General features: G+C 42.1%; 1 protein-coding gene across 1 annotated transcript in view; it reads right to left on the bottom strand.

Annotated features, from left to right (window-relative positions):
* LOC143289414 (endoplasmic reticulum mannosyl-oligosaccharide 1,2-alpha-mannosidase-like) overlaps nucleotides 1-9,907 on the bottom strand; it is a 28,901-nt gene that overhangs the window by 14,127 nt on the left and 4,867 nt on the right. The window contains exons 3-5 of the mRNA XM_076598378.1: nucleotides 8,025-8,141; nucleotides 5,216-5,297; nucleotides 453-644 (exon numbers count right to left, since the gene is read on the bottom strand). Coding sequence (XP_076454493.1) covers nucleotides 453-644; nucleotides 5,216-5,297; nucleotides 8,025-8,141 — 391 coding nt within the window. The remainder of the gene's footprint in view (nucleotides 1-452; nucleotides 645-5,215; nucleotides 5,298-8,024; nucleotides 8,142-9,907) is intronic.

The raw sequence follows: 9,907 nt of genomic DNA, 5'->3' as shown, positions 1-9,907 counted from the left end.
GTCTGTGTATGTGTGTGTGTGAGTGGGTGTGTGTCTTTGTGCGTGTATGCTTTCATGTGTGTGTACGTGCAAGTGTGTGTGTGTGTGTGTGTGTGTGTGTGCATGCACGCATGCTCCTACACCCATAGGCTGGTTTCCAAATGTGTGGTGCCCCCACTGTCTACAAGACTACAGGGAGAGATAGACAGATCATTTTTTAGAGTGTTTTATAGCACATCAAAAAAGTGTGGGTTTTTTTTCGAGCTTTCAATAGCGACTGGATCACTTCTTCAATCACACCCACACACACAAAAATAAAAAGTTGCCGAGCAGTATACGGACTGGGAGGTACTTTTCTTTTCATACACATGGACGTGTGGGGGGTTGAGAGCCACTTTGTGGTCAAACAAAACGTTAAACTGATCCAGAACCCCCCAGCCCTTATACCACTCGCCAGGCCGACGACCCCTGACCTTCCCTCAGCCCCATGATGATCATGGTGTCGACGGCGTCCACCAGGGTCAGGCCCACGCCGAACCATTCCGAGTGCCGTTTGGAGATGGGGTGCAGCTCGTCGTGGCCCCAGGCGTACTTCTTGTAGGCGGCCCAGGCGTGCATGAAGGCGTCAGCCACCGCCTGCTGCCGCTTGTTCCTTTTCTTGCCCTCTGTGTCAGACAGCAGGGACGCAGCACACGGGGCGTTAGTCAGCGTTCTGGTCCAGTTTTAACTCTTTCGCCACCAAGTTTGGGACGCAGCACACGGGGCGTTAGTCAGCGTTCTGGTCCAGTTTTAACTCTTTCATCACCAAGTTTCTGTGTGTGTGTGTGGGAGGGAGGGAGGATGGTGGGGAACACACCCCAGCACCAAATATTCTGGACTCTTTATTTATTTATTTGTAGTCTGTTCATGTAAGGCGGTGATACGAGGGTCATTCAATAAATAAGGTGAATTTTTCAGTATAAGGACTTCTAATACAGATAGAAGCTTACTTTTTTTTTTTTTTTTTTTTTTTTTTTTACTTCTTTTTCACATGGATTTAATTTGTTTTGCAGATTAAAAAAAACTTTGAGAGTTTTGGCGATTAACAAAGATGGCCGACCAAGAAGCATGCTCCAGGATTGAACAGCGGTCAGTTATCAAGTTTTTGGTTGCTGAAGGGTGCAAACCAGTTGAAATTCATAGGAGAATGTCAACTGTGTATGGTGCCACATGTTTCAGCCGAAAAAATGTCTACAAGTGGGCTAAATTGTTTAAAGAAGGACGGAGCAGTGTTGAGGATGAAGACAGGCCTGGAAGGCCTACAGAAGTGAGGTCTCCTGAGGTGATCGAATCAGTCAATGACCTCATTCAGTCTGACAGAAGGGTGACAGTGGATGACACTGTGAACTGCTGAGGCAGGTCAAGAAAGACATAAAGAACAAACGCAGGGGTCATCAGTCAGAAGGAGTCATCTTGCATCATGACAACGCAAGGCCTCACACAGCAGCCCGAACGGTGCAGACCATCAACGAGCTGGGCTGGGAACTGCTCCCTCATCCCCCTTACAGCCCAGACCTTGCCCCTTCAGACTTTCACCTGTTTGGTCCCTTGAAAGCGTTCACGAGAGGCACGAAGTTTGAAAGTGACGATGAAGTCAAAAATGTTGTGAGCGACTGGCTGAGACATCAGTCCAAAGATTTTTACGCTGAGGGAATACGGAAGCTTGTGCACAGATGGGAAAAGTGTGTGACAGTGCTGGGAGACTACGTTGAAAAAAAAAGAAAAAAAAGTAAGGTTCTATCTGTATTAGAAGTCCTTATACCGAAAAATTCACCTTATTTATTGAATGACCCTCGTATTAGACTAAAAATGCATGATACTGTTCTTGTTATCATATCGGGGGCCTTAAAATAGTTTTGAATTTTTGGAGTGGCACCTCATTTCCATAATGACGTTTCGAGATAAGAATAGCTTAACTGACCTTTCCACTCTCCACCGCAACCAGTAAATGCAGTGTGTGTCGCTGTGCTCGCGAGCAGGAGAGTTTATTTTCGCGGTGACTGGTTCACGTGAACAGTGGGTGTCAACAATGGCGTCTGACCCAGTTTCTTCTCAGTCACAAGGCAGACAACAGAATTAGACGAAGGGGCCCTATTGTGGCTATGCAACGTTCAAAATTTAATCTGTTTCAAACTCGTTGTGCTTTACTGGATTCATTTTTTAAGTCACCAGTGTGTGCAAATTAAAACTTAAAAAAAGAAAAAAAAAGAAAAAAAGATACTTTCATCATCTCAAACAATTCAGTTCGTGTCAAAACACCAAGGATTTGTTGACTTCAAACTTTGTCAGGTGGGGGTGGGTGGGGGGGGGGGGGGGTGGGGGTGCGCTGGAAAGTTGGCTTCAGCTGTCAAGCTGTGTTACAATGTGAAATACTGTCCTTTTAACATGACCCCCTCAATGTCGACCCAAGTTGCCCACGGCGGTGGACTGTCTGGTTGCCTCAAGTTGCCTACGGCAATGAAAGGGTTAATAATAAGGTTCAGGTTGATAATGATAATTTGTTGCATTTTCTCAGAGAGGCACAGATGCGTTATGACAAATCCACATACGCTACACTGTCACATACACTAGGAAAATGCCTGACCTGCAGCACAACACAACGCATTTGGAGATGCGAACACACTAGTGGACTGTGCCCCATCTCCCCTATCAGTTAACAGAACATCCCTCGGTAGCCCAGCTAAATTGCGCCCAACAGCAACCTCCCACAACACGACAATTTTCATCAGCATACTGATGTCGGTCGTTGAGTGGAAGAAGAAGAAGATAACCCGACGCATTTAGTCAGGCCTCGTGCGCATGCATACATCTTTTGCGTACTTAGCAGAGAGGATATCTTCAACGTAATTTTGACGGAGGACAACGCTTACGTTGCCATGGGTTCTTTTTCAGTGCACCAAGAGCGTGCTGCACGTGAGACCTGAGTTCATTATCTTATCGGAACACTCTGTTTGATTTTCCAGTCAAAATTGGGAGAAAGTGCGAGACCTGGACTCGAACCCAGACCCTCAGACACTATATTGGCAGTGTCTCACCCATTCTGCCACCTTCCACCATTTAAAAAGAAGAAGAAGAAGACTACAACAAAAATACTACTTCTACTACGACTACAATATAGTACTTAAATGACAGAAACTTCCCCAAAAAGAGTGCTCTAACTAAGCACCTTGCATGAAACAAAACATATACCCTAATGCATAATGGCACAGGAAAAACATATACCCTAATGCATAATGGCATTGAAAAAAATCTATATGTACGCCAAGACGATACCACAGATTCCAAATATGAACCAGCACACCACTGAAGTTGGGTCAGTAAGTTTATCTTCCTCAACAACTAATCACTGAACAGAGTGAACCCATTCAATCTGGGTCGCTGTGTGCACTTTACTACCTTAACCCTTTGAGCCCTGAGTTCCTGAGCAATTTTAACCCTTCTGCCTGAGCTCCTGAGCCAAAATTTACAAATAATTGGTATTAAACCCCTTGAGCCCTGACCACCGCTTTACCGGTGGCTGAGAAAAATGACATAATGCCTAGCCACTGGTTGAGCGGTGCGTAAACACTTGAAGCGTGCAGAGTCTCAACCTGGCCTGTCAGGGCAGAAATCAGGGACAAAATGTGCAAGAAAACAACTGTACACAATGCAGCAAGTAATTGATAAGCTTGATGATTTATCGGAAGTAGAGTATGACAATGATTACTCTGATAGTGAGGTGGAATTCGAATCGGATGATTTTGCTACAGATAGTGATGTTGAAAATGAATCTGAGCATGCAGAATCAGTTGATCAAAGGACACGTGTCAGGTTGAGACTCTGCGCGCTTCATGGCAGAAATTGATCTTTTTTATCCAAAGCACATGCACAAAACACAGTGAAAAGGCGCGGCAAGGTTGGTACTACGTTCGCTGACGTCAGAATATTACGGTTTTTCTGATTGGCTCTTCAATATAAGTCAACCAATAGCAAAACACGACACAAGTGTTTACGCACCACTCAACCGGTAGCTGGGCATTATGTCATTTTTCTCTGCCACTGGTAAAGCGGTGGTCAGGGCTCAAAGGGTTAAAGGCCATGAACTGAACACATTCAAACTGGGTCATTATCTTCCTAAACAACTAATCACCGAAACCCATACCATTTGGGGTCACTGAGTTGGGTCACTGACTGAGTTTATCTTCCCAACCAGCCACTGTGGTGAAGTGGTTAGCGTTGTGGATGACTGGGAAGACACGGGTTCAAGCCCAGAGTTTGCTGTGGTTTTTTTTGGTTTTTTTTGTTTTTTTGTCAGCCACTAGCCAGCTCCTGTGCAGATCTGAGTGTGCTATCGACTCAAACGAGAAGACTGGGACCAAGCAAGTCGGTGTGTATGCGCGTTAGCATGCGCACAGCTTGCGCATGCTCATTTGAGTGTGCTGTAGGGAGTTAACTCACTCCGGACGATTAGTTCTCTCCCTTGCGTGTCCCTACAGACGACCCATTTGTTAGGGTTAGGAAAAAAAATCACAAAAATACACAAAACATAACGTAACTGAATGAAACTCACTGTACTTGACCCACTGACTCCTCTCCTCACGTTGTGTGAACGCCCACCCACCTCCCTCCATCTTCACTGCTCTCAGAAGCTGAGTCACTATCAGTAACTTCTTGCTTCACTGCAGATACTTTATTCAACATCTTCATCATCCTCGTCAATGTCGAAACTTTCAGTTTGAAGCATTTCAATCACTTTGGCAGCGGTAAAAGCCGCTGTCATGATCTAGTTTGCTCCAAAAATTTCCACTTGTATCGCCTGCGACGCCATTTTCGATACGTACGCAGATTAGCTTGTTGTGTGGGGTCCTGAACTCGTTGGTTCGCTGTGGAGTGTGTTGTTACAAAATATCATGAAGAAACTTTCCATTCGACGCCTGACAACGTTCGCAATGCCCGGCGTAGCTGCGATTGTTATGCTACCCCTTGAGGAAAACGTGGAAAAATTTTCAACTGTTGAAACTGCTATAGCGTTCCGTCGTCCGGAGTGAGTTAAACAAGAGAAGCAGAGTGAAGAGTACATACTGTGCACAGACCACTTCCACACCTCCGCTCTCTCACACACATGCATACACACGCAAAACGACAAGTGCATAAGTATGCACACACACACACACACACACACACACAACACACACAGGCATCACAGGAAACTACAGACCCTCGAAAAAGTCGAACGGAGTCAAGGATTTATCAGCATTCTCTCCGGCTTTCTCAGATTTGTGTTCGTCCACCGGCGGCTCCTGGGGGCAAACAAACACATGCAATGACTCAGGCATCTCCATCAGCCGTTGTGTTGGCACTGCTTCCTGAACGTTCACCAACATACAGTCATCTCTCCGTCCCAAAGCTGTATCGTCAGTCATTATCCCTATCGTCATCCGTTATCATCATCCCTACATCCTTACTGACCACTGCACACACACACACACACACACACACACATACAGACACACACACAGACACACGCACACACGCACGCACACACAGACAGACACACACACACACGCACACACACATACAGACACACACACACGCACACACACACACACACACAAACGCACACAGAGAGACAGACAGACACACACACACACAAACGCAGAGACATACAGACACACACACACACACACACATACAGACACACACACATGCACACACACACACAAACGCACCCACAAACATATACACACACACATACAGACACACACACACACACACATACAGACACACACACATACATGCACACACACACACACACAAACATATACACACACAGACACACACACAAACACACACACAGACAGACACACAAACACACACACACACACACACACACACACACACACACACACACATACAGACACACACACACACATACACACACACACACACACAAACATTTCAGTCCCGAACTTAAAACTAATAAAAGTTATACAAATATAATAATCTCTTTTTTTTTTTGCGACTAACATTCAGTCATGAACTTACAGGACTTTGCCTACAAACATAATCATCTCTCTACAACCTAGCACTTTGTCCTTAACTTACGCTGAATTTACACACACCCATTAAAGGAAAGGGATAAGTAATCCACATCTACTATTGCTGACACTGTGTACTCCAAAACCCACAAAAAACAAAACACCCAGCACTCATGAAAAACAACACCCAACAACAACAAAAAACAGCAACAGATGAAGTTCAGTACCATCCTATTTACAGGTAAACATTTTGAAATACTAAAAACAACGGATCAAGACAAAATCCTAAACGAAACAAACGGTTGTTTTTTTGCGTGAGCTTTACCATGTTATGACTGACACTTCACCACACAGTATTTAAGAGATACACAAACTGCCCTGGATACAACTTAATGTCTTAAGCTTTTTCTTCTGCTGCATGGTAATGGAAGAGACAGACACTCATAGTTAGTTCCCTTGAACAGGAAACCCTTGTCACAATTACATACCCATTCAGACAAGGCACTCATATGATAAAATCTTGGTCTTTTTCAAGAACTATCAGTCCAGGCCGATGTCTAGCCCTCAGAACCAATGCCTATATCTAGCTTTATATCAATTCCTGTTTTCCGGTTTCCTTGGCAAAGTACCCAAACACTGTGGTAATTATAATAATAGATTGGCAGAAGACCCTATTTATAACCATTTATTTTTCTCTTTATTCACAAATCAGCTTATCAAGAGACAACTTTTATACATATACAATCACATAACAACAAAGGCATACACACACACACAAACATACACGCACAAATTTTACCTTAAAAGAAAATGAATGGTTAAAACAACAGTTATCAATGATAAACAATGAAAAGGGAGCTGTTGCAAGCATCTGTTTAACAAAGAAATAAGGAAAGAAACAAAAGAGGGAAAAAGAGAGACACCAACTTGCACAAGACAGAAAGATATAAAATAACAAAAGCGGACAGCTCCAACTCCACAACAATCAAAGCCCTCAGAAAAAAGAGGCGTAGAACAATTTTAATTCACAAAATTTTTTTTCTCTCCCTATTCTGCCAGAAAGGGAATCCTCAATTGCAAAGAATAGTAAAATACATGCCTGTAAGAACTCAGAACTCAGAAATGTTTTAATGTACATCGGCCTTGAGCCACAATACAAAAGGAGAGCTTGGGTCGGGAAGGGGACAAAACAAAGGTTCATTCATGTACATCCTACGTGCAGAGGAACTGTCGACATTCAAATCAAATACCTCTGCATACGAAAGTACACACACACACACACACACAAGAAGTGTAAAGCCATGAGATGAACCAAATCTGTCAAAGGGCATATACAAATAGAACAACGATAAGTTTCAGTAGCTCAAGGAGGCGTCACTGCGTTCGGACAAATCCATATACGCTACACCACATCTGCCAAGCAGATGCCTGACCAGCAGTGTAACCCAACGCGCTTAGTCAGTTTCTCCTTCTGTTAATAGCATGAAAAACATATCTTGACACATTAAACAAGTGGGTATTGTTAGTTGCTTTGAGTAGCTCGGACAATGCTACATAGACAGAATCATTCAAAAATGTCATTCTTAAGTCTCAGTACATGAAACATTCAAATAAGAAATGGAACTCATTTTCAGCTTGTGTCTTCATGCATGTAAGAGAGAGAGAGAGAGAGAGAGAGAGAGAGAGAGATGCATACGTAAGTAGGCTGTGTGCAAAAAAAATTCAGTTTTCATTATGGTACTTTTACGCTAATGACTGCTACTTTTTAACAACAATGTAAAAAAAAAAAAATAATAAAAATAAAGAATGAATGAAAATAATTATTTTGGAAAACTATATATATATATATATATATATATATATAAGAAAAAAAGAAGGCAGTGTTAAAAAGCTTAAAAGAAAAAAAACAACTGTTAATACAAAAAGCAACAAAAAAAACAACTACTTGTCAGAGACCCCAGCATCACTTGTGCTGTGTTCAATACTTACTATCTGTTTGGCGCCTTCTTTCACTTCTTCATGTTCATCTACTGGGGCATCTATTACGTTGGGCGGAGGTTTCTTATTCTCCTCCTCCTCTTCTTTCTTTGCTTTCTTTAAATCGGCCTGGGGGAGAAAACTGCACTTTAACGCACGCAAGAAGATGCAACACAGGACGCTTATCAAGAACATCAGCATGCAACACAAGACGCTTATCAAGAACATCAGCATGCAACACAAGACGCTTATCAAGAACATCGGCTGGGAGTGGCATGCATGTCATATGTATGTATATGAGCATCGGTATATATTTTATGGGGCACATGTTATATAATGGCCAGGGTCCAGTGGGTGGGGAGGGGAGCTGGTTAGCAAAAGACAAGTGTCTTAATACCAAAACAAAGTACAATATTACAAATGTCTTAATACCAAAACAAAGTACAATAAGTACTGTGAGAAATCTCCAAAATGCCAAATCTGCTCAATACTGAAATACTCCCAACCACGATATTGACTGATATTGATTGATATGGATACTTATATAGCACCTATCCTCGGTCGGAGACCAAGCTCTAAGCGCTTTAGAAACACGGGGTCATTTACTCAACAGGCTGCCTACCTGGGTAGAGCCGACTGACGGCTGCCACTGGGCGCTCATCATTCGTTTCCTGTGTCGTTCAATCATATTTCAGGCACGCACACATACACACTCAGACAAACATGTAACATTCTATGTGTATAACCGTTTTTGTTTATTTACCCCACCATGTAGGCAGCCATACTCCATTTTCAGGGGTGTGCATGCTGAGTATGTTCTTGTTTCCATAACCCACCGAACGCTGATATGGATTACAGGATCTTTAACGTGTGTATTTGATCTTCTGCGCGTGTATACACACGAAGGGGGTTTAGGCACCGGCAGGCCTGCACACATGTTGACCTGGGACATCGGAAAAATCTCCACCCTTTATCCACCAGGTGACTCCAAGATTCGAACCCCAGACCCTCAGACTGAAAGTCCAACGCTTTAACCACTCGGCTATTGCGCCCGTCAGGGCCTTGAATCTTGATCCCTGGTGAACACTGGATCGGAAATCCTGCACCTAACTGATTCTGCCATGGGGTATATTGATTCAAACTGTTAAAAACAACAACATAAAAACAACCTTGTCAGGTGGTCATCATGCATCCCAACATTAAATTTAGAAGACACAAAACATTTTGCCACGTTAACATGTCAGTTGTCAGACAATGGTTTGGTACTCATATAACTGTCATGAATACCTTTACCTAATGGCTTTGATATATCTCAGCTTGCCATCATTTATAAAAAAAAAAAAAAAAAAAAATCACAACTGTTTGGTTTCATAGTTTCATTAGCAGGGAACTCTTAATATATATATATATATATATAATGCAAAATCAAATAAGCGGAAATATAGTCCTGAAAAAAAAAAAATATATATATATATATATATATATATATATATACATACATACATATATATATATATATATATATATATATATATATATATATATATATATATAATATAGATAGAAATATAGGCAAAATCAAATAAGCGGGAATAGAGTCCTGAACAGAACAAGGGAGAGAAAAAAGGAGTCAAAACATACATACCTGGATCAAATAAATGAAACAGAAACCGTGCAACCTATATATAGATAGACAGATAGATAGATAGATAGATAGATAGATAGATATAGATATAGATATTTAGAGATACAACACAAATACTGCAAGTGAAAAGAAAACACATGCAAGTGCATGTCAAACAAAGCACAAATTCACAAAGGCACACACATGCCCTGCACACATACACGCACATAAACAGAATGCATATATATATATAATATACAGAATGCTTGTA

This window comes from Babylonia areolata, chromosome 14, assembly GCF_041734735.1.
Source record: "Babylonia areolata isolate BAREFJ2019XMU chromosome 14, ASM4173473v1, whole genome shotgun sequence".
Taxonomy (NCBI): Eukaryota; Metazoa; Mollusca; class Gastropoda; order Neogastropoda; family Buccinidae; genus Babylonia; species Babylonia areolata.
The sequence above is the reverse complement of the archived record's forward strand: the minus strand, read 5'-3'. Positions and strand labels throughout refer to the sequence as shown.